This window comes from Zootermopsis nevadensis, unplaced genomic scaffold (genome assembly GCF_977971745.1).
Source record: "Zootermopsis nevadensis isolate Lab colony 2312 unplaced genomic scaffold, Znev_1.0 Znev_ptg000030l, whole genome shotgun sequence".
NCBI classification, from domain to species: Eukaryota; Metazoa; Arthropoda; class Insecta; order Blattodea; family Termopsidae; genus Zootermopsis; species Zootermopsis nevadensis.
Genome location: NW_028259162.1, coordinates 21,316,668 through 21,342,819, shown reverse-complemented (window position 1 = coordinate 21,342,819; position 26,152 = coordinate 21,316,668). Strand labels below are relative to the sequence as shown.

The window sequence follows — 26,152 nt, the reverse complement described above, 5'->3', positions numbered from 1 at the left end:
CCGAGGATCGTTAATCGTGTTCACTCCAGCCCACGACCGCGTGTCCTTGCCCTCAACCACTTGAGTACAATCCTCGCTTCCAACTTATTTCCGCAAGATCAATTTTAATATCCTCCCATGGTCTTCCGAATTGTTTTACATCTTTGCTTACCAACCAGAATTTCGTACGCGTTTCTCATCTCATTCGTGCTACATTCCCCGCCTATCTCACTCTCCTCGATTCGATAACCCCGATAATATGTGACTGTATGTATATATTTTGTTTTTCTGTTAATTTCAAGTGTTGACTTACCGTGTATTGGAAAATTATAAGCGAGTGGCGAACTTTCGTAAACCATGAAGATGGAGGCCAGTTGTGATTGGTTGAAGTTTTGCGAACGTCATTGCTGGTTCGGGGGACGGTCAAACTGGCCGACAAATTCCAGAAATAAGTGTTTCTAGAAGGAAGTGTAATCTCTGATTCGAATTGAGATACTAAGATCGTGAAGATACTCGGGGGTTGAAAGGATCGTGTCGCGAACTGGAAGGAGCCTCTTGATGTAGCTCAGCGCGCGAGTGGGACGGGAGGAATGGAAATTATCACCGCCTATAAAAGTCTGTGAGCCTTTTGTATATAAATTGAAAGGGAATGAGCTGTTTTCTGACTGTTACATTCCACAGATTGTGAGCTTTGAGCTGCACACAATGCGAGAAGGACGCATTGCAGGATTCTGAGACTGTCTCAACTTTGATTGTCAGTAAACCAAGTTACGTCCCTGATGGCCGCTTGGATTTTTGCGTGACACGAGAATGCTTCTTGAATCTGTTTGCCGAAAGTCGAACAGGAGGAATAATGAAACCTCGAAATAAAAGACACTCGCATGCTAGTGCAGCATCGTGTCGCCTGATTCGTCAGCCACCAATAACCAACTGTTCCACCCCGGTGCTGTGGACAGTGTGGACGATAACCACCGACTCTGGTCTGCAGAGTGTGTGAGACGAAGGCATGAGCCGGTGCTTCGGAGAAGCATACTGAGCCCCGAAGATGGAGGCAGCATTCTTATCGGAAACCGTGGTGTGTGCCGTGGGTACACCAGATCTCGCACCGAAAGTCGTGGTCGAGTGGGTAACACAATTGCTTCCTATTCTGGAGATCTCGGGTTCAAATCTCGGCCCGGAGACCGAAAAATCCCGACCTGGGGGGGGGGGGGGGTGTCGTGGTTTTCTTCAGTCCCTCCAGGAAAATGCCGGGATAGTGCCTTCAATTACGCCACGACCGCCTCCTTCCGCATCCTTTCCAATTCACTATCATCCTCTCATTCGGCCTTTAAATCTCCATTAAATATGCGATCCATTTCTTCGTTCACTCCGCAGCCCGGAGTGATTCGAGAAAATCTGCCGTCTTCTTTCAAGCCAACGTCGTTCAAGGATTTCACCTCGTGATAACCTAACCTTATTTCCAAATGCAGTAGAAGCCTTCATTTCCTCGCGGAATACTGCAATTTCTCGAGGTTTGCCGATACATTTCGACCAAGAAATGTCTTCTGAATTGATACAGTCTCTCACAGCATCGAATTTTTATCTCTTCCTGCAGTCGCGTCCGTGAGCGGTCGACAGAACATGAAATAGTCTTCATCTGTTTCGCGCCACGCCTGCAATATCTGTCGATTCGTCGATTTGTACTGCGAGTTTTGGACTCCATTTCGGATTAACAGTTGTTTCTTTCACGTCTTCTGGAATTAATTCGATTCCTCGCGTTATGACATTTTTACAAGTATTTCGCCATACTGTTAACACATTTTGATGGCCGCCTGTAGCAGCAATGTCTCCACCGAAACGAAATTCTTTATTCTTAGCACTAAATGTGAGACTTCAAACTCATTCGCAAGACATTCTCTTCTTGTTAGGCGCGCGTTCAAACTTTCGTGTGCTAGAAATTTACAGCGCACTGTGGATGCTCTCCGTTCTCGAGCTGACAGGTTAAACCCGTCCAATGCTTATGAAGCCTTCTGCTCCCCCCGTGAACTTCTTCTGCTGAACTGCTTGTAACACGCTTTCCGCTTAAGGCTGTTTTATGAATTAGGGCCCCTCCTTGATAGAAGAAGTGGCCTGTCCATCAGAAACGACGTGCTGATGGACTGTGCATGTCCGATCTGGCAGTCCAGTGCCCGCATCCACGTCCCGAAGCATTTGAGGTGACTTCCTATTACGACTGATCAACCCTGTTACTTTAGTGATGGAAATTTAGAACGATTTCGGGGGGCCCATTTTTCGACGATAAAACCAGAGCATTAAGCCAAAACCTGAAGATTAGTACTCGGTATTTATTCTTCATTAATTTCAGAGGAGTGATTTTTAATTCGAAGCTGACATAATATTCGGAATGCAGAATGGAGTTAATAGGAGCTGCGAACTGAGTGGTCGCGTGGGACGGGAAAACGGTCGACGGACTCAGCTAAAACCGTCTCTTATATGAGCGGCAAGTGCGAAGCAAAACAGTCGAAAGCTTTCACACTCCGAGGAACAATTTTTGATGGGCTATACGCGGATAAGTAGTTTGTAGCAACTGGTATAATCTGTAAATTCTCCTCTACTTCGCGAGCAATGAGATAACAGTATTTGGTTTTATTAGAGGGGAAACATGGCAGACCACAGCTCTGATATTTCTAAATAGTGAATCTGTCCATCATAGAATGAAACCATGTATGAAAGTGATAAGACATTTTTGCAGCTTTGACTCAGGAAATGTTCCTCAGCGGTGCTAATGTCGCACGTCGCTCTGGGTAACTGATTGTTTACCACCTTGGAGTTCGAATCTCTTATACGGAATCGGTTGGCTCTCCCGGAGGTATTATGCGTCGAGGTTTTCGGAGAATTGTGTGCCGACACGACTGCAGCTAAACTATAAGTGTTGGTATCGTTATTCCTGGAGACGGCTTTCGCTGGAAAGGTTTCTGCTGGTTGCCAGTCTGCGCTGTGCACTAGAGTGGCGTGGAGTGCACTGTGACTCGAGAATTGCGCAATCTTCCAGGGCGGGGTTGGGTTCCTGTCCATTGATGTCATAAGTGGACGTTGAGAAATGAGCGCGCCGTTTTCTTAAGCCAGGATCTCCATTTGAAATGTAATTAGAAAACGCAGGTGTGTTCGAAGACTGTCTGTTAAGTCTGTACAAACTAAACATTTGTATGTCATCCCCGTAAACATTTCTCTTCTCCTTGCATTGACTCGAAGGAGGAGAGTCGTTTCTGAGGAGCTGGTAGTCGCTCAGCTGGTCGAGAAACGTTCTGTGGAACCTGAAGGTCATTATTCTGTTCATAAGAGTACGCCACTTCGAGACCCCGATCCTGTGCCAGATGAATAAAGTCCTCACTCTCCGACGGAATTTCCGGAAGAATCCACTTTAATATTATCGTCTAATCTGTGCTCAGGTTTTCAGAGCATCGTCTTTCTTCCCGTTTAGCTTTCTGACCAAAAATGTGGACCAATTTGTTCATCCCCATGCGCAGTACTCGAGACGCCGATCTCATCCTTCTTGATATAGGCTAATCATTCGAATAATATTTGGTGAGAAACACAAATTGTGCTTCTCGCTGTGTAACCTTCTCAGCCTCTCATCTCTTCATTCCACTTCGGCCCAAATATTCTCCTTAGCAAGAAACACGATCTGTCTTCTTTCCTTTCCTTTGAGATCACGTTACACACCCATACAAAACAACAGGTAAATTGATAATAAAGTTCATTTCGGTTTTGACGCCGAATGGACTCGTAGGTACGCGTCTTCGTTTCGGAGAAACAAACTATCACCTTCTTCAGGTGTGAGGTGGCGATGCTAAAGCAGGCAGCTAAGAACTAGGGGCAGGACGTCCCGTGCTAGGTTAATTCATTTCTGCGCACGAAATGCAGAACTGCCCTTCAACTGTAGCTGGGGAGGTGCTTACGCCAACTGCTTTGATGTCTTGGCTGAAGGCAATGACGTGTTAAGACCAGTGGCTGTTGTTACTAGTGGGAGTCTTGATCCCACCACGAAGATTGCCCTACGAGAAGATTACTTCGGTTGGATGAACGCAGAAAGGTTGAAGGTTAGCTGAAGGTGACTTAAAGTAATCATTTTATCTCAGAGCCTCCATGATTGGTGGTAGGCGGGCCTTGCCGATTTCGAATTCTGACCTAGAATTTGCTTTTGCCGAAGAAAATTACAGAGAATCTCAGTCAGGATGGCCGAATGGTTCTGGACACCAGTCGTTACGTCAGTAGGCCGCCTTATTAGGAGCAGCCTCGGCTGGCCCGCTAAGCATCAGTCCTCCTCGGTTAACCGTGTGTGACCTTGTACAGACCCTTAGAAACCACAAATGCCTTCAAAGTTGTCTTACTAGGGGTTCCCCGTCACTGTCAATTAACGCTCTAATGTGTTAAGCGAAAAGTATGATCTGGTAATCCTCTGATTTGCCTGTTAGCAACTTACGAAATTGTGTTATTTGCATTGCGAAGTAAGATTTGCAGCTTCCGGACATGGCTGCGAGCACCAGACTGCCAGATGGTGCATGCGTTTTCCATCATAGGATGGATGAATTGCTTGTACATCAGGACACCGTGTCTGATCGGCATTTCACTTCCATTAATCGGCACGCCCAGTGTCCCTGCCTGGTTGACGTGAGTCGTGTTAACCCCAAGATACCGCCCTATTTCGACGAACTGTGTTTGCTGTCTGAATGTCTTTATGAGCCTGGGCCTTTGGTTGCGGTTTCTCACTCTCAGTGTATCTTGCGACGTTGAGAGCAATCCTCCAGCTCCACGGCGACAGCCCGTCCTTGTCGAGACCCGCTTCCAGGTACCTTGGGAGAAGTGATGGATGACTTTTCGGGTCGTGGCTGTGAGATCCGCGTCGTCAGCATAGAGTGTCATCTAACCGTGGCGGGACGGTACCCATGTCGTTTACATCCACCCTGAGAGACACCAGACCGCATGCCACTACCTGCAGACTTTTCCTCTTGGGATGCTGGTCAAAAGAATCTTCTCCAAGACCTTGCCACCAGGTTCGAGTAGACTGGTCGGTCTGGTGGAAGAAGGCAAAGCGGAGTGCTTTCTCGGCACCACGCGAGCGTTTTCCTTCCTGCCTACTGAGAACTGCGTTAACCAATTTCTTGAGAATGGATATCGCACGTTTTGGTAGGTGCCTCAGGACCTTGTTCTGAATAACGTTCAGGTCTGGAACCTTGCCAGTCTTGAGCCCCTCGATGGCCTGTGGGACCTACGAGGGGCTGGTTAATTTCCATTCACTTCCGGGGTCATACTCGCATGCATCAACCAGTTCAACAGCTGCTGGTCCCTATGGGTCCTCCGGCTTAGACTGAGGTTCCACAAGGGTGAAAGGGTTGGATCTAGCTAGATGCTGCGACCTGGTGCTTGTCGCTCCTGAGTCGTTTTCGGCATGTCGTGGGTTCACATTCCGGGCTGCAGATGGCGAGATAGTATCTTAAATTAGGCCACGACCGCTTCCTTCCACTTTCTGTTCAGTTCATTTTTCGATAATCGTTCTATCATTTGAAGAAAGCAGGAATAAATAAGCAGGCGTCGTTAACTCTTTTCTGTTTTTCTTCTGGTAAAACAGAAGGCAACATCGACGTAAATTAATAATGTCTGTGGACGTGTAGTTAGTTACATAGTAACTACATATTTACACTTCCCGGTGTGATTCGTCACAGGGTGCCGGTCCGCGAAAAAGTAGCTGCTAGTTTGTCTACCAGCTCTCCCTCGAAATGTCCCAGGTCGAGCCCCGCTCTCTTAACAGACTGCAGGCCTATCTCCATGTGACTTAGCTGGCTTGTGTTCAGACGTGCACAGTGAACCGATTGTATTAACACCGAATCCAGGACGTGACCTTGAAATCTTGTTAATCCAGCAAGGTAAATAGTAAATTGTCTATGAATTAATGCACACAGGGATCGAGCCGTAGTGGCTGGCGTAGGTCAGTGTTTGCGCATTGCACACTGCATTTCGTGTAGTTCAAGGTCACAATGACGAGGAGACGTAGATGAACGGAGTGACTAGTGAAAAACAGAATTAAACTGCGTAATATTAGCGAGACAAGTTGAATGCATTGTGATCTACCCACCCACCCTCCCTCCCTCCTCGGATGCCAGACGGGCTGTTCATTGTCTGGTGTACTGACAGCAGAGAACGGCCGAGAAGAATTCTCAGCTGAAATCTATTTAGGCCGAGGTTGTGTGACTCTGAAATTTCTTTCTCTCGTGTTCCGTTAATTCTTCCGTCCACTGGGTCTGTTTATCAGCGAACTCGTTCGTATTGACCTGTGCTCATGCAACATGAATCAAGCTTCTGTCAGCTGTGTATTCACTGCGGCCATTATCTTCAGTAACCCACTGTTGCCTCCCATGAGGGTTGCTTACCTCCTGAGTAAAACGACAGACAGACATGGACAGGACCATAAGATGTTCATTCGCCCTAAAGCGAACACAGTGAGACCGGCAAAACACAAAACACGTAACTGAATTGGACCAGAAGTTTTACGTTTTAGGTTAGATTCCGGTAGATAAACAAGTGTCCTTGTGTCCAGCAGTTAGCTTTGGCTAATTCTGTGATCCATCTAGTTAGTTAGTTTGTTAGTTAGATTAATATTGACCGGTCATCAGCTAACGGATCGACTGGCTATGCCTGTTTCTGTGATGAAGATGTGTTCATCACGCTAAATAATATCAGCAGCGGCTACGCGGTGGTACTGTATGCGTTGTACCGATCGGTTTCATACGCCAGTCGCCAAACCCAGAGACGTATTTTGATTCGTTCAGACGCCCTCAGCGCCAAGCAGTCTTCTGGCACCCGCACCCGACCACCGGTCGTAGTCCACAGACCCTGCCAAGTGTCCAAGTGCCCGCGTCGTGTGCCAGGTCGCAGCTACCGCCCGGGTGACGAAGCCTCCGACCGGAGCCACACCACGTGTTACCTCTGCCTAAATCGCCCTTTGGCAAGACGTGCGAGTTGCGGAATGTGGAAGCAACAGTTCAGATGCCGTTGGACGGACTTCCTCCGGGTCCATGAGGAACAAAAATGTCGTCATGACACATCGCTCATGTTACGAACAAGTCCCAATTATGTGAAATGAGATACGCCGGTAACTGCGATGTGTATTTCAGTGGAATGCTTTCCAACTCCACGGCTCCATACGCCAGGCTGAATTATTATTATGCATGTAAAGTCCCAGCATTAAGTCTATATAATGTGGTTGAGCTCCGAAACCTTTCCGATCCCCGCCTCTTTACAGTTTTCCACGTGCTGGAGCCCTCACCGCTCGTCGATGTTGCACAAGGAAGGATTTTGAGAAAAAAAATTGTCTATTTGGCTCCATTTCGTACGTTCGTTGTGATTAGTCGCAAGCGATGAACTTGTTTGTGTCCGTCTGTCGCATCTTTCGTCGTCTTGTTGTAACAGTGACCCTGGATATATAAGTATTGCATTTGTTATTCTGCTGACGCCATCGCCTGCAATGTGGCGTAGAAATCACCTTCGGAATTTTATTGTCATGCGAGGAGTCCTCCGTTCCAGTCTTCTTGGTTCTCAGTTTTAACCATCTCAAGTGCCGTATACCAGTTACATCTCATGCGTTTAATTTGGTAACATGCCACTCGCTCGGTTTTATGACAAAAGTTATCTGTGTTTTATGGAGCCAGAAATATCTTTACGGACTAACCAAGTGCAACACCCACTTTTTATGTTTTAGGTAGGCGCAAATAATGTGATGCCCTGTCACGCCTCTAAACACACTCATTTTTAAAATGGAAAAGAGGGACTCTTGTCGATGACTAATGCACTATTGGTGAAAGGCGTTCCAAATTTTGTATGTAATAGAAGAGTGTGACGCTTCGTGGTTACGTCGATCACGTATCAAGAAACGAAAAAAATTAATTAGCCGTAGAAATTCGGTGGTGATGAAATAATAAACTGTTCTGTGTACATAAACGTGGTGGACCGTTTCCTTCCACATCCCTTCCGATTCATTACTCACTATCATCCTCTCATCCGACGCTACATAGTCTGAGCCCTTAAGTAAACTCTAAATAAATTGGCGATCGAGTACTGTGGGATGTAACGCGTAGATTATTTATTATTATTTAGTGTTCTGTCTGACGACAGGTCCATATGAACAGGATCCTTCCATCCTTTTCTCGGACTGGGACCTGTTCATATACGTTCTTGGCAGATGATCCAGAAGTGGTTTGCCATTGCCTTCTTCTGTGTGTGAATGGAGTAATTGTTGGGATGCCACGGAGGAAAACTCCGTGTTGCCTAGACCACGGCCTTGCCCAACACAAGTTATAAATTCGGGCACCGCCGGGAATCGAACCCGAGACCCCAGGATTACAAGGCCAGCGTTCTGACCGCTAGACCACCGTGGCTTTTACGTGTAGATTATAATTATGTCTGTCATTCTTTATTTGCGCTGTGTGTTCTAAGATTGCAAAGCTGATTCATTTGCTTTTGCCCCGACTTCAAGACGATAAATAAACACAGCAAACACAATTTTGACGTCGTGAATGAGTTTCATTCAGAAGGAAAGTCGAAAGCACCTGCTACTTTCGTCGTGCTAGCCAACGTGTAACAAGGCCCAAAATATTTGGCCGATTTCCATGAAACTCGGCATAGTGAACCAACAAAAACTGTTGTCGAGCTATTTTGATTTGTTTTTGTACATCGTATTAAGGGCCCAAATTAACTGCTGAATCTCAATGCAGTGTACACGGTTAATTCGCCACCTAATTTTAAAACGACAACGAACTCCATGGGGCAGAGTCCTTCTTGAGAAGCTGTTAGAACGCTCAGATAGCCAAGAAATTCGCCGTCTTGTACGGAACGTATAGGTTCATTCATGTGTACACAAAAGCCCTCAACCAGGTGAATGAAATCCACACCTTCCAACGCTAGTTTTCTAACATCCATTTTAATATTATCCTTCGCCCACGCCGTCAGGCTTTCCAACCAAAATTTCATACACATTTCAGCGTGCTACATGCCGCGCCCATCTCACCCTACAAGAAGTTATCGCTACTTGGTGACGACTACAAAGTTTCGGGAATGCCAGCATTAAAAAATTTCGGATGATCGAGCATTGGCGCGCTTTTAGTGAAACGTCCTATAGTGACTTTAAATAGGCCACGATCGCGCCATTCATCATCCGTTGTCATGAGCCACGACTTTCGATGCTGAGCGTAGGCGGGCGTATGGACGGCGTGGGGCCAGAACGTTGAACAAGACAACCTTAGGGTGTGGGCGCCTCTCCTCCTCGGCTGTCCGTTAGCAAAGCAAATTATACGTTTCATGACCTGGACTGAGTACTTTCTCTCCTTCTCACGCATAGTTTTAAAACCTTGCCTTCCGTGCAGTGTATTTATATATGAAATCACAAACACAACTGTTTACACATTAAATAACACTTTGTGCCAAACGCGTTTCGACCTCATCAGTGGCAAAACATTAATTCATTAGTCTGTCTATTAAAAACATACAATTCACGGAACGATGGTTTCTTATAAAGCACTGTAAAAGATCGCACTTTATAAACCATACTTCATGTAACACCACACTGAACGTTTAATTTCACATGATTTGGTGTATTATCTAAATTTCTCAGCTTAATGTCCACTGGCCCAAGTTTTTCTTGAGGTTTGCGTTGTTTGTACCTGGGTTTTGAACTTCAAAGTTTGACTCCACTTCTGCATTGACATTAGTGAGAATCGATCTCAGATTTATAGGACGTTCGACATTGCTCTGGTTTTCTCGCAGATACAGATCGGTACAAATACGAGGTGCGATCGGAAAGTTTCAAGACTGTGTCAATAGAGGGCGAACCGGATGTAGTACGAGCTTCTGCCGCTGGGGGGTGCGGCCTACATTCATAGTGAATCAGTGTGCCAGCCGGCATCATCGAATTAGAATTTGTTTCTTAGTTACGGGCGTTTTGGTAGTGCATTACACCGACCCTCTTGCGATTTCGGATTGGCGTGTGCATCAAATTTTGTCAAAGACTCGCCAAAACGGCTACGGAAACGTATGAAATGCTAAAGCAAGCATTTGGGGAGTCCGCAATGGGTCGTGCACAAACTTTTGTGTGGCATTCACGTTTTAAAAATGGCCGAACCTCTGTCGATGATGACGAGCGTTCTGGACGACCATCTTCGAGCACAACGCCCGAAAATGTTACGAAGATCGACGTCGTACCATCAACGACTTGTGCGACATTGTTGGGATAGGCTATGGGACCTGTCACTTTGTTCCACATCCTTTCCAATCACTACCATCCTCTCATTCGACGCTAGGTAGTCTGAGTTGCTGGAGAATCGTCGTTTAATAAGCAATAAATAAACGAATTGACTGCAGAACGTATGTTATATACACAGGAGCGCAATGCAGATATCTTGGACCGAAGAAATTTAGTAAAAATTAAATTGGGGGAAAAGCGAATTTCGGTCAACTCGCAATCGATCTCTTCCCTGTTGTTACCTGAAAAAAATGTAGATTATAATGTACAAAACTCTTATCCTATTGTGTAATAAAAAATTCTGATGGTCAAATCGATCTGTGGAGTTGAAGTTGTTGTCGGGGGGGGGGGGGGGGGGGGGGTTACGTGGCACGCACAGAGGATTTGAGAAAAATGCCGGCAACATTTTAGTTGAAGAACTTTAAAACAGAAACCACTTGGGAGACGTAGACGAGAGGATAATATTGCAACCAGTTTCTTTGAGAAATAGAGTGTTTGTGGTTCAGGACAGTTGGCGGGTCGCTATGAACCGGCCACGATCCGACGTCGAGTTGCATTAAAGCAGGGTAACCGATTGGTTACATCAAGTGAGCGACTGGTAATATTTGTCTGGTTTACTTTTGGATCGAATGAACATTTACGTAGGTTGAGCTGTGGTGAAAACGTTAGTTACGCCATCGGTGTGATATCCTGCTCTGTAATAATAGACTAATAGACCTGCCCGTGGCGCATGCCATCCCGAAAGGCCTCTTCGAGCCATCCCGAAAAGCGCATTTCCTCGTTCGTCTTGCTTTGCTGAGTCAGTGCTCGGTCTCGAGGACTGTTTCGGTCCTTGCGCAGGCGCCTTCGTCATTCCCTATTAAAACCGATTTTAAAGTTGTTGTGAAAAGGGCTATTAGATGCCTGCTCATGTTGACGATGAAGAGACTAAGATTCTGCCAGTTCATAGAAGGTGAGTCATCACAAAATCTATCAGAAGCGACGTATGGAAAGACAGGCGATGCCCCGTCTCGTTCACTTCGTGTGCACAAATCGGGCAACCATCGGCCGAAAGCGAGCTCGTCGTTAGATGGAATTGCCTGTCGGCGGCGGCGCGCTGAGCGTGACGGCCATCCGCAGGGGTGAAAGCTCTCGCTTGTGGAGTTTTGACCTCGTGCCGTCAGTTCGGTGTTGAGGTAGTACGCCGCGTGGAATGTTCGCAGGCGAACCTTGATTACAGTGCGGTCTTAGGCCAAGGTCACGGGTTCGAGTCCAGACAAGGGTCTCGTTCTTGAAACCGATGTGTCATCTTTGTCCTTGCGTGGTACATGTTTCTTGTAAGACTTGAGGTTCTCACAGCGGTGAGTACGAAGATTTCTGTCTTCTGGGTTATTGCGCTGTGTAGTCTGGTCGATGTTAACCAACGTTTCAGAGGTCATACTGCCTCCGTCATCATCGCCCTGATGACGGAGGCAGTATGACCTCTGAAACGTTGGTTAACATCGACCAGACTACACAGCGCAACAACCCAGAAGACAGAAATCTACATGTTTCTTGCCGTTGAGAGACGTGCACTTGAAAGTCTGACGACGCCTCTTATGTCTTGACATGACGAAGTTTTCTTGTAAACAAGAGAAATACATTTGTGTGTTTTCATTATTGTCAGGAATTGAAATTATTTTAATCGGATTGGACACTGACGTTCCGCTTAACATGGGTCACTGTTGCAGCAATGGGCCTCCGACCCCATTGTAGCCCAACAATGACCCCGGTCATGAAGGCTTCCCATTCCCACAGGAAAGACGCGACAGACAGAACGAGACAGGCCTGTGAGTCGTCGTTCTTCGCGCACGCTGGACCGTGAAGGACGCCTGAAAATCTAGCAAATTCTAGTACTTTCCAGTGAGCTGCTTAAACGCGGTTGAAGTACGAGAGGAATATTCAGAATGGTTGCTCCATTTGCTCTCCAGGGGGAAAGTCACGGAATTGTTGGTCTCCTCGCGAATCTCCAAAGTTACTTGCCTGTTGTTTTTTGACGTAAATACGTCTATATTTTAGGGTCAGTGTCATTCGGCAAAAAGTGTAACTTCATTGTTATGTTACCTAGAAAACGTCATCTGTTTACTCGGCATTGTTGTTACCTATAAAACATTACATTACATTACATTACATTCAGCTACCACAGACCCATCTTAAGCGTAACTAATTCAAGTTGATTAAGCAAAGTCTTAATCAAACTTTACTCAATTGTAAAGCATGTATAAAGGAAATATTTAGAATAAAGCCAATATATAAACTTCCTTTCCGTATAGACGTATTTACGTCAAATTCTCCGGAACCGTCGTTCCACTGACAACTTTTTCGTGCGATGAACACTCGCAGGGCTGACGGATGGTTTAACTAGAAAAAAGCAGGACGGATTTTGATGAAATTTTGTCTGGAACTCGCATTTTTTAGTGTCTTCAAACGAGTGGGTTACATTTGCCCCAAAATGATGCCAGTAATGTAATTAAAAATTATGCGGATTTTGTTAAAGTAGTTTTTTCTTTATATTGTGAGAAAGAACTTTTTTGACTACTGAACCGTTTTAACAAAGCCTCTAACATTCTGTACGGAGATACTTCATGCACGTACCTTTCAATAACAAGTACAAACATGACGGCCGTTCGAAATAGGTTAGGTTAGGTTAGGTTATGTCCATTAAATCTAACGTCCACTGAATCTATCTGTTCATAATATTAAAGCCTGTGTTTAGATTATAATAAGCGGTGCCATGGTAATTCTGGTTAAGGATTCTCGGGCTCTTTGTACGTATTATAGTAAATATTCGTGTCCCAAACTTTCTCCTGTGTTGAACTGGACTAGAAAACTATCGTGAATGGTCAGTAGGTAAGGATATGGCAGGAAACTCGTTGCCTAATCCAGCGATCTGTCCTATGAAAGACCTAACAAAATCACTGAAACATCGGTTCCTGTGTTGGAGTTTGTTTCAGCTCACAGACGAAGGCTATAATCGCGCGCGTTTGTGTCCCCCTGGCGACGGTTTTATGTAGCTCGGTAACCAAGCACGGGAGAAGAACGCGCATAGGATTTGTTTGCAATTTCGCACTTTTCGAGTTTCCCCACAGTAGCAGGCATTCTGCGAAAGTTATTCTAGACACTATTGCGATGATAACATCCCAAAATTGTAATTACATTGCGCCATATTTACGGTTTCAAGCAACGATGAAACATACGTGACGATAGATCACGTGACCTTTTGCTCACGAGGGCAGACCGCCGAATGTCGAGGTGCATTGCCGTGTTGCGGAAAGCGTACAGCCCGATGTAACTGACTGCATATCGCATTTCACACATAGTATTTGTTACTTTCAAGGGTTCTTATCGGAGCGTTATGCCCACGCACGCATATACACGCCGATCCAGCGCATTTAGAATGCCAGGTTGCAAAGCACGCGTGTTTGTACCCAAATTTGGATCGCGCCTACCAAGTTATTTTTATTCCGGTATTAAAGATTCGGTTTCATGTGACGTTGAAGTCACGACATTTGCGGTCATGAGAGTGTGACTTTGTTTTTATAAGATTATTATATCGTGACCTCTGTCGGTGGAAAACGTGTCCTAACAAGTCTGTGTTTGGAGTCCTTACGAACTTCGGTCATTAGCACGGGTATTTTTTACATTCCTCTGAAGTATTAATGATGTCGAAACACGGAGAGTCTTCCATTATTTCCCCACACGGAAAAAAAAACCCTGACTAAGTTAAACAGCCATTCGTTCCACCGTTCGAACCCTGACTGAACTCGCGACAATGACTTTTCACTTTGTCGTGTGGAATTCGATGTAATTACCGCGAATGTCGTGACATTGTGTCACATGAAAAGAGCGTCAAGGCACGCGGAACCATGAACCTTTCTACAATTGCGTTTGTTTGTCTGGAGTCTTTCTATCCTCTTTGAGACTTTGCATCGGATGCGCGTATCACAACGCCACGGCGTATGGCAGTTCTACTTTCTGTATCAGAGTCTTGCCGTAGACTGTTTACGGACGACATATAAACCACCTGTTGTTAAAGTTGACGTCATAGTATTATTCTCTGATTGAAGCCGCGTGCTAATTTCCAAGGCAGGGCATGCTCTGGCTTGGAAGTGATTTATTCTAAACGAGACCAGCATATGATTAAACCAGAAAGGCGATGCGAGTGAGGCGTCTGGACGCCTCGTAACAGGTGTGAAGCGGGATTGGCCTGGCATGCATAATGAATGCAAGCCAGTGAGTGCAGGTGTTTGCAGATCGATGGGTCTAGACGGACCCTATTGATCAGTTCCACGGATGGATAGGCAGCCACTTGGAGGTCAAGGGCTCACAGTGTCATGGTCAGTCCCCGTCACAGCAAGGTCGCTGTATCCAGAACACGCACGACGTGTCTCCGCGTCAGAACCTGTCATGTGCCAACTCAGTCTGCTTTGCGTGGGAGTCTCGCCCCCCCCCCGCCCCCGCCCCCCCCGCACCCCGTTCTCAGCGTTTCCCCGTGTTCGTAAATATAGAGAACATTCTCAGTTCATTTACTTCTCTCCCTCAAGTCTGTTGATGTTATGTGCAAATGTGCATAAGGAGTTGACAGACCCTTCTCCCGTCAGATACCTGAATCCTCTAGTAATGAAACCTAGGTTTGGTAGTTGAGGAAACGGCATCTATGTCAACAACGTAGCCGATTTATGAGTGTGTTGGAAAATATAGTCCTGAAGATGGGTACATTATTTTTATTCGAAACGTTGGTATCCACCTACGAGTTCGCACGGCGTCAACCCAGAACAGCATCGCCGGATTTTAAAATTAAATTTGCGTTACGCCATTGGGAATTAAATGTTATCTATGCTAATTATGATGAGATTAAAAATCTGTACGCCTCCCCCAGTATTGTCAGGGTGATTAAGTCGAGAAGAATGAGATGGGCGGGACATGTAGCGCGCATGGATGGGACAAGAGGTGTGCACCTGAGGGGAAGAGACCTCTGGGGAGACCTAGACGTAGATGGGAGGATAATCTCAGGCGGGATCTATGTGAGATAGGAGTTGAAGGAAACTGAATTTTGTTGGCCCAGGACAGGGTCCGGTGGAGGGCTTTGGTTGATTCGGTGATGAACCTTCGGGTTCGTTAAGCCATCTGGTTGGTTGGGTCCACTACTTGGGAAGCCTGAGGGGAAGAGGCCCCTGGAGAGACCTAGACGTAGATGGGAGGATAATATCAGGCGGGATCTATGGGAGATAGGAGTTGAAGGAGACTGGATCTTGTTGGCCCAGGACAGGGTCCGGTGGAGGGCTCTGGTTAATTCGGTGATGAACCTTCGGGTTCGGTAAGCCATCTAGTTAGTTAGTTAGTTAATTATTGAAATAAGAATGCAGCACGTGTCCTGCTGGATGTGTGGACCAACGCACTCTGCCCTGTTTAAACAGCCACATGTTCGCAGTTTGTGGACCCGAGTTAGAACGCAAGAAGTTGGTAGCCTCGTCTAGGCAACATATTCAAACGCCCACACGCGTAAAATGTACCGGGACACCGAATTTTTTAGACAGCGCAACCGTTAAACGAACTTGGGCGTAAAGGGCAGGCCGGCCCCGACTTGACGGTAGGGGTCAGAGGCCGCGCCCCCCAAACGCCACACAGCGCGCTGTCTGCCCTTTCATTCTCGAATCTGGTCGCAAGTCGAATGTTTTTTGACGAAAGAACGGATCGCTGAAGCTGTTTCATCTATCACACCGGATGTTCTCGGTCGTGTATGGCAAGAGCTTGAATATCGTCTTGATGTCTGCAGGGCAACTAAAGGAGCGCATATCTAAATCTTCTGAACAAATAAGATTCTTGGGGAGTTTCTCTTTATTTTGACGTTAATTCCATGTCTCTATCGTGCTTTGTTCCAAGACTACGACTCTTTGTTACCCCACCATTATTTTACGGACACACTGTATTTTATGACCGCGCAGAATTAAATAAAAATGCAAATGAGCGTTTTGATATTGGTCCAGAGCATTTTTTATTTTTATTTAATATATCCCTCTGAAACTGAAACGTGATGCATATTTTATGGACAGTACAGACCATGGCCACTAACACGGAGTATCGATTGCCGTGGTCGAATGGTTAGCACTCCTGATTCCTTATCAGGAGTCCCACCTTCAATTCTCGGCTCGGAGACCGGTTATCCTGACAGCGATTTTTCGTGGTTTTACTCATTTCTTCCAGGCACATCCGTTTCAATTCATCGTTCACTATTAACGATGCTTTATAGCCGTAGTACAACGCAGGAAGACGCAGACAAACATCCGTGCCTTGAGTGGGATTCGAACCCACGGTCCCAGTGCCCATGCGCTCAAGGTCCCACGCCTCAGACCGTGTATACGCGTTGAAAAATGATTCCCACTCGACCTTCATCGTCTTACATTGACAGTGCAGAATGAATTACTGTTAATCACAGGTAATTCAAAACAGCTGTTATTTATGAGGGTCCCGTTGATGCTGTGGGTGGTTCGTTCTTGGAGAGTCTTTACTTATTTTAATCATGTTTGACCTCCAGTTTCATGTATTTAATTGACTTAATAAAACGCTCAAGGTACTGGCTTTAGTAATTCTGTAGGCAAAAACAGTTTCCTGTTTCAGGTAATGCATTGTAAATGAAGCACAACATGGCTCTCTTTACGTAATTAATTTCACTATTTAGCGATGTAAAACAGTAACCAGTTCAGTAAATAGAGCCAGTCCTACTTTGCTCCTTGCAAAGGTGCGTTCACAGTGGAGCGCTACGTTTCCGTCTGTGTCGTCACGTCGCGCGCAGATGAGGAAGATGCCCGCTCGGTGCGAGGCAGTTCAAGAGAGTTGACAGTGAGTTCAGTACCTACTTTCGAATGGCGCGGAAAACTTTCTCGGTTGATAACAACGAACGGAAAAACAACCGCTTCAAAATTGAAGTACGAGGAGACCAGAGATTAGTGAGTGCTCTAAGTTACGTGTCTTTACGTCTGTGCACATGTATTATTATTATTATTATTATTTTATTTAGTCTGAAGACAGGTCCATATGAACAGGATCCTTCCATCCTTTTCTCGGACTGGGACCTGTTCATATACGTTCTTGGCAGATGATCCAGAAGTTGTTTGCCATTGCCTTCTTCTGTGTGTGAATGGAGTAATTGTTGGGATGCCACGGAGGAAAACTCCGTGTTGCCTAGACCACGGCCTTGCCCAACACAAGTTATAAATTCGGGCACCGCCGGGAATCGAATCCGAGACCCCAGGATTACAAGGCCAGCGTTCTAACCGCTAGACCACCGTGGCTTCTGCACATGTATACGGGGTCTTTTTCCCTTCCAGAATTATTTAAGTTACCACTCCAACAGGAAAGTCTGTAGGCTGCAAGGCATCCGATGGCAAGTAAGGTTTTCGCCTTCAACGAGAATCTGAATATAATCTGTGTTAGCGTAACTGAAATAAAGGCAGGAAACAGAATTTTAAAACCGACTGAAAGTGAGCTCGTGTTGTTACTTCTTTCTTTAAAAAATATTTACGACGCAAAAATTGATTTTTCGTAAAAAGCCTCTCCAGATGAACTCGAAGCTCCAGTACGACCAGCCATTATGGCGTATAATTGGGTTCTTGGTTTTCAATGGAATAATTACCTGTTCTACCCTCAACTCTGACTGAAGGGATAATTCTTCTGCATCAGCCGAGTGGCTAACTCCTTCGTAGCGGAGGGCGGCCTTCTTAAAAAGCTAATAGTAGATTCGTTGCATTACTACAGAAATTCCTCGCCTTTTACGCAACATAATGTTCATTACCGTGTTCACAAGAGCCCGACATCGCTCCCTATCCTGAGTCAGATAAATCTAATCGAGCAACCCTCTTTGCCTAAAGTGAATTTGAATATTATCCTTCCATTTGTGCCTAGGTCTTCCCAGTGATCTTCTTCCCTCAGGCTTCCCAACCAAAGTTTCGTCCTCCCGATGTCATGCTCCTTGATTTTAACATCCTAATAATATTTTGCGATCAGCACTGTTCTCAAACATTGTCATTCCCATTACGTCAGAGACTGGTTTCATGTCCGCACGAAACGACACGAGACATAGTTTCGGTGTGTGTTAATCCTCCCGTCTTCAGAATTCAGTCTGCTGTTAATTATTATTACCGTCGTTCATCAGCTCAGACCAGAAGCCGATGTGAGCCATTTCACTTCCAAGTCCTCTTTATTTTCTAGGGCATTCATGATGGTGTATTCTGAGGCGAAATTTAAAATCAGAGGTGACGAAGCATTTTCTCGATTCAGACCATTCTGAACAGGAAAAGAATTTATTGATCTGCAAATCGAACATTAATGATTTACAGGAAAATTTTTGATTTTGTCATACCTTGAAGATATCCGTCTTCTGGGTTATTGCGCTGTGTAGTCTGGTCGATGTTAACCAACGTTTCAGAGGTCATACTGCCTCCGTCATCAGGGCGATGAATATGCCAATAGGGTGTGAGGAGTTGGATTTATAGGCAGGGAAGTGAAAGGTGCAGCCTGCCCCGAGCCAATGGGAGCAGGTATGGGAGTGGACCAATGGTAGCACGTGGGCGAGAGTGGGAGAGAAAGTAGAGAGAGAAAGGTGAGTTTGGTTGTATGTATAAGGGCCCTGAAAAGGGCCGAGTTAATGGTCTGGTTGGTTCTGGCGGCGCACTCTTGCTCGTTCTCGGAGTCCTCGGAGTGTGTCATACCTTGATTCAGTCTCCGTAATTGAACAATTTCGGTTTGTCTCTGAGTCGGACATTCTTCTGCCATGAAGCATTTGAACCAAACTTGCTACGTAACATTGGACGGGAAGTATTTGTGATGCCGAATCGATTCGAGGAGACGTAGGCTTGTTGAGTGTCCGACGCTGTCGGAGGAAACATGTGAACCGAGCTGCGAGACATTGCCTCGGCGCTGGTAGACTCGATTAGCAATTGCAAACCAGGATCCAGACGCTGTTATTCTAAAAGGGAATAAGGTAGTGCGAAAATGAGCTTCTGCAGTGGTGTGCAGGCTAGTGACCGCAGTCTGTTGTTGGCTCCGGCTACCGCGTTCCCTTGCAGCGAGGCACAGTGAGCGAATCTCGCCTTCGCGGAAACGGAGAACAGTTTTCCCGGCGGAATATTCTGACGCGACGCTTAGGAACTGCGCTGTGAGTCGACTAGCGACGTTTTAGCTTCAATGACGATCTCATTGCGACAGTTCGGCAGTAATCGGCATTGTCCGTTTCGTCTATGAACATCGTTTCGACTTGGTGTTTCCGTTTTAGAATGAGGAGCGTGCTAATGTGAATATTTTTTTGGCTAAGAATGCGTAATATCTTTGGTAAACAATACAAAATCAATTTGTATCTTATATGCGTCATGTTTGTGTTTGATTAAATATATTTATTTTGTACAGTCTATACACAAACGTTTGAAGTTTATTGTTGTTGTAAAAATTATATAATATTAAAACATTTTGTTGTGTAAAATATTATATTAGCGCTCTTAATCGTAAATACGATTTTACATTATATTTTTTAGCGCTTTTATTAAAACGACATGTTTCGACGGGTAATACCGTCGTCTTCAGGTTTTTATCAATTTAAAATATTTATAATAAATATATTTAATACAAAATCACTCTCTGACAAGACCCAAAAATATCATGTTAATTTATAACGGAGATAATCCAGCGTAGATAAATTGCGGGTTTAACGAATGAGAGATGCCATTAAAATTTATAAGCGTGTCTATAATATATTGAGCCAGGATAGCTCAGTCAGTATAGTGACTAGCTACGGGCTGGACGACCGGAGTTCGATCCCCGACGGGGGCATAAGATTTATTACCTCTAGCCTCTGCGTCCTCCCAGTCTTCTATCCAGTGGATACCGGGGGTTCTTCCCCGGGGGTACACCGCGGCTGGTGCACTCACCCCCATCTGGTGCCTAGATCAAGAAAGAGTAGGAGCTATACCACCTCTCCACCCAAGCGACCTACATGGCGTGTAGCGGGGGGACAGCTTTACCCTTTCTTTTACTGTAATGTATTACGGTGTCACTGCGTTGAAGACCATCCAGTGTTGGCGTCCTCACCTTGAGAGAACTGCAGGTGGTAAGCCCTTCGACAACAGGCAAGAGTTCAAATAGTCGGGACCGACGTAAGTAGAAAAATTGTATTCCGGGGAAAATCGTAGCCTTCGCCATATTTCTGACTCCGTCTCCGTGAACGCAGAGATTTTAACTAACAGGCCCACGATTTTCGCTCGTCTTGTATTGTCTACACAGAGGACGACGGCGTGATGTTCCTTGGGCCTCGCGAGCATTCTCATAAACCGAGATTTATCCCTGCAGCCCGGATGTTTTCTGAAACGAAGACCCCGAGGTGAGCAGCAAATCGGAACTAGCGGAAAGTAAGAAGTGCGGGCAGCTCAGGCGTCAGGAGCAGAGATCTCCCTCCGTGACCATTTCAAGAGACGCTCGGTACGGAAAGAAGAGATCGGGAAGGAAGAGCATTTCTCTTCGTGTACATTCAGTTTGTATTTCCATGGAATATTTTTAAGCTCTGGAATGTACGAATACATTCCGCCGCGTTGTATGTGATCTCCGCTTCAAGCAGACAGGTAAAGATAATGAGCATTTTAACGCGCGAGTCGTTCTGTCTGGCTTCGTATAAAAGGCGGGTTTTGCGGGTGGCTGAATCTGCAGGCGCATTGTGCTGCTCCTTACATGCGGGTGCATTGATACAGTTCCTCCGTCTCTGTCTCTGAAGTCTTTGACGTGCCTTGTGATTCTGCAGGCCTCCATAAACGCGACTTCCCTCCGGTTTTAAAGAATGAACGCCAAGTAACTATTTTCTTAGCGCACGGTTTCGCGGTTGTCATTAATTCACTGATTGACCTTCGGTGGCCGCGGCGGGGCTGAGTTGTTTCTCGATTGTCACGCGGCACTCCTGTGTTCATTGCAGTCTTCTGCTGGTTATTAGACGTGTACAGTGCGTTTCCTTTAAAAGCGTCGCATCCTCGTACTGTGAGAGTAATCACATAACAGCCGTGGAACGACGTGAAGCTACGCCGATGCAAGGGACAGTCAGTAGTGCGCCTAGCTTAGGGTCGTCTTTAAAATACTAGACCCTCGATGGTAAAGACCCAGGAAGTCTCGGAAACTTTGGAAACTAATTCCATCGCGCGAAAAGACAGTGTTGCATTCATCCGTCGTGCAGCCACCCTCCCCTCCGTCGCCAAGTTCTCATATCGTTCTTACCCCGTGTTCACCCCCGTCTTTCAGCCCCTGGGGGGGGGGGGGGAAGCCCTCGCCAGCTGTGTTACCGTTGGCACAGGTCTAGACCGACGACGGGGGTGGCTGGGTCGGAAGAGGTCTGAATGAGGGTTTCCGGGGCCCTCCTCTATCTGTTTTGGATAATATTGGTACAGGGTGACCTCAAAATCCGTCAGCAACATTTATAGTCCCTGCTGTGCGTAAAGCGTGTGTCAGTGGATTTCAGAACTTCAAGAATCCTGTCTGTGAGTTCCTGAATATTATTTTGCAGAGGATGAACACAAACTTGATGTTTAAAGCAGCCCCATAACAGAAAGGTCGTAGGCGTCGAGTAAGGCGATCTGGGAGGCCATCCCTTTGGACTTCCACGACCAATCCATCGTCCTGATAAGTTCTCATTCAATTCACGTGCCTTCTCAATTCATTGTGACAGTGGGGCGATGGCCCATCTTGTGGAAGAATCATATTTTATCCGAAATCTTCGTTAAACTGATTCAGTAACCATTTCGAGCATGTCCAAGTAAACGAACCATCACCTTCGGACTGTCCTGCGAATGTTTGACTACGGAATGATGATTTTCTGTTCTTCACATCCTCACACTTTGACGGTTCACACAGTCTGAGCTACTGAAAGCAATTTCATGACTAAACACAGCATGAGATAACAGATCGTAATTTCCTTCCACTCGGTTTAAAAACATTATGACATGAGGTGCGCGTTGCCTCTTTATCACTTTCGGCAGTCGCGTGAACCATCTGCGTCGTGGCTAATCGTTTCCGAAAATCTTCCACGCTGTTGGCTGCTGCACGCGTAAATCTTAATTATTCGCCGTGGATCGTTACGAAAGGTGTTCCAAGGTAAGCGTTCCACAGACGTGGCTGAATTTGTCTGCACACCACAGAACACAACGCGATTTCTCGACTTTTACCTTCGAAGCGATCCTCATGACTACTTCAGGAACGTCACACGTTCATAGGCTTAGAAAATAATTTTTTTTAATTCCTCCTTCCAAACGACCGGCGTTCGATCCCCGACAGGGGCAGAGGATTGTTTCTCTAGCCTCTGCGTCCAGACTGGTTCTGGGGCCCACCCAGCCTCCTGTCCAGTGGGTACCGGGGTCCTTTCTCGAGGTTAAAGCGCGGCCGGGACCTGACGCTAACTACTAACCCCATCCAGTGCCGAGGTCAATAATGAGCAGGAACTATACCGCCTCTCCCCCCAAGCGCCTGCATGGCGTGTAGCGGGGGACAGCTTTACTTTACTGCCAAAAATGTAATGTCTGTTTATGTGTCTCCTTCAGTTTTACTGAGAAATTGTTGGAAGAATTCAATTATTTTGTAATAATCCTGTGGATTCAACTTGATTCTTCTTGTAATGTCTGAAAGAAAGCAAAGTCCGTCGGTGATTTCAGTCGCCTTCCTTAGTAACAACATTCTCCGTAAACAATTACGGATTTTCCGTTTTCATTTGTTCCTGGAAGAAACTAATTTGCGTCGAAAAAACTTTGGCCTTCATTTTCGTAGGCTGTCACGGTGGTCTAGCGGTTAGAACCCTGGCCTTGTAATCCTGGGGTCTCGGGTTCGATTCCCGGCGGTGCCCGAATTTATAACTTGTGTTGGGCAAGGCCGTGGTCTAGGCAACACGGAGTTTTCCTCCGTGGCATCCCAACAATTATTCCATTCACACACAGAAGAAGGCAATGGCAAACCACTTCTGGATCATCTGCCAAGAACGTATATGAACAGGTCCCAGTCCGAGAAAAGGATGGAAGGATCCTGTTCATATGGACCTGTCGTCACACAGAACACTACAAATAAATGACGCTTTAGTCTATCCAGACTGTTAAAAAATAAATGTCAGATTTTATTTTCTGTAAATAAGTAAATTAATTTGTGGCAGGGGGAATCGTGTTGTGTTTCTGCGCGTACTTCCCTATTCGACCTAAAAGGTCATCTTGAGCCCTTCTTTTGTTTAACCTAGATGGGTTCAGTGTTTCGAGGCAGAGGGAAGGCTTTCGACCTGTGGTGCCATTTTTAGCTACTTTAAAAATGATGTTTCTACTTAGCTATTTAACCATAGAAACTGAGTATTTACGTTCCTGAAGATGACATCTTATTTTACATTTGGTGTTACAATTACAAATGAATTATAAATTGATTAGTGACATTCACGAAGTCATAAATCAATTTAAGAAGGCTTACGAACTTGGGGCTTAATTGATGAAAGATTCCCACGTATTTTAAAAAAGTGGAATAATCGCTCTGATCAGGTGCAGAATTTTCATGGCACTAGCAGTGTTGAACAGCTGTAAATCACGAAGATGTTGATCGAGATTCATTTCACGTTCTTAGAACCACACACTTGTTAATTCTGTTTGAAACGGGGAAGATTTGCCACGGCGGTGGAAGGAATCTCTTTATTATTTATTACGCCTGTTCGTAAGAATGGTGTTAAAACTGACTGTGCCGTTATAGAGGAATGCCACTTATACACAGAACTGATCCAACGTTCTTCTGTCAAGCTTAGTTACATACGTCAAGACAGCCTGTCAGTCAGTTAATGGGGGCGGAGTGTTTCTCTTTGAATTTGACATACCAGTGGAACTAGTTACACTTCGTAGCGTGTGTTTTAAATTAAACTTTTAGTGAAGTACGTACAAGAAAATATTTGTCTGTATATGTCTGTCTGTCGCGCTTTTAATCATCCCCCTAGCAACTAGTCAACCCCCATAGCATCCCCAGGGGAACCTTCGAGCTTTCCTCCACCCTTGGGGCTTTTACCCCATTTTGTCCCAGCGGGGCTCTTTCCTCCAGGGGCCTCTGACTCGCTCAGCTTGCCTCAGTTGGGGCTTTCTTCCCGTAGGTTTGCTCCCCCCCTCCCGTTGGGGCCTTGCGGACCCTTGGGCTCCTGCCGTCTGGGGTTAGATCACCCAGGCCTTAGAAAATCGAAATTGCCCGCAAGGGGGCTATGCCACCTCCGGGGCGTGCAGATTGTGGAGGAGTTTCCTCAAGTTCGGTCTTGTGACCTCTATCTGCCGAATATTTTATATATTCTTGGAGCTCGCTGTTGTAACAGTGACCTTTGTCTACATTACTGCAGCAATGACCTCGGGTCACATTGTTACAAGTGTCTCCGGATACTATTTTGTGCGTCTGATGTTATTACATTTGATTTTTCATTGGTTGCCTGTTATATAGCGTAAAGAACGCTCCTGGAATGTTGTGTACGCCAAATTTCTGACCTTCTTAGAATACCGATTATTAAGAAAAGCAACTTGTAATTGCTCTCACATGTTTTTCGTCTTTGTAGAGGTGATATATTTGCAGAGTAATGCACGCGTAACCATGGGAGCGCAAAATTTTAATAGAGAGCTCAGTTTTTTATATATATATATATATATATATATATATATATATATATATATATACTGAATATAGTATCTGCTGGCGTTACTATGTCAGTACAAGAAATCACTGCGTTATGTGTTGTAATAGCTGAGCCACTCGCAGGTCGTCGAGGTCGTTTGCACTGTGCGTATCCTTTAAAAACGCAGCCCCGTCCTGGACCGATACCTGTCTCGGACCGCGAGTTCTGTATGCTCGGAGCTGTAATCATCGACTTTTGCGTTGGTACTTGTACTCGAATGCATTTATGCTGTATAGTGACTTACTACGGGCTGGACGTCCGGGGTTCGATCCCCGACGGGGGCGGAGGATTTTTCCTCTATCCTCTGCGTCCAGACCTTCTCTGGGGCCCACCCAGCCTCTTCTACAATGGGTACCGGGGTCCTTTCCCGGGGGTAAAGCCGGCCGGGGCGTGATGCTGACCACTCACCCCCATCTAGTGCCGAGGTCAAGAATGAGTAGGAGCTATACCTCCACTCCCCCCAAGCGCCTACATGGCGTATAGTGGGGCAAACTTTTTTTAACTTTTTTTATGGAACGACGTTTTATAGCCGGCTAAAATGTTTGTTTCTATTCACAAATTATGTGCCAGAAACACCTTTGAATTTTAGGGCACGTTTTTATAAACCCGGTATTTTGAAGTTCCGTGATTTTTTTAAATATTTCCCCGGTTTTGATTCTCTGCATCGCAGGGACTGGCGCAAACCACTTTCCTTCTCAGAGTGACATCTGTTAGTCGGTCATTACTATCGTGTCCTCCGCGCACCGAATACTCAACGTTTGGCGCCGACGATACGATAATTTTTGGTCAGCTAATGTCAGAAAACTAATTTCTTCCTGTGTTATTTACTTGTTTGCAAATGTGTGTTTCTGTGCAGGTGCCCCTGGTGTCCCGAAGACAGAAAGCTGGATTGGGTTCCTCGTCTGCGGATCTTCCGGGAGTCGCCGTCCCCGTCGACCCGACAACTGAACGCAAGAAGGCTATATGGCTCAAGACGCAAAAGCGTTACCAACAAATATAATAGTAACTTGTAATGTAGAAACAAGATCAAACATAAATTCGAAGTTTTTTGCATTGAATGGTTTTATTATTAACTGCAGTATTCGATAGTCCTTATCTCAGAATTCATATTGAAAGGATTTCAGATTTTAGGAACGCAGTGTTCGTCACTAGACAGAGCAGTGCAACTGAAACCATTGCTTCTCTCCATTTGGTAT

General features: G+C 45.7%; 1 protein-coding gene across 2 annotated transcripts in view; it reads left to right on the top strand.

Moving 5' to 3' along the window:
- Positions 1-26,014, top strand: part of LOC110838171 (angiogenic factor with G patch and FHA domains 1) — a 55,763-nt gene extending 29,749 nt beyond the window's left edge. Inside the window, exon 9 of one of the 2 annotated variants that reach the window (XM_022081113.2) lies at positions 25,813-26,014. In XM_022081113.2, the coding sequence (XP_021936805.1) occupies positions 25,813-25,956 (144 nt within the window). In that variant the 3' untranslated portion in view covers positions 25,957-26,014. Of the gene's footprint in view, positions 1-6,785; positions 8,515-25,812 lie in introns of those variants that run through there. The other variant, XM_022081114.2, reaches the window with a different exon arrangement.
- Positions 26,015-26,152: the final 138 nt, after the last annotated feature.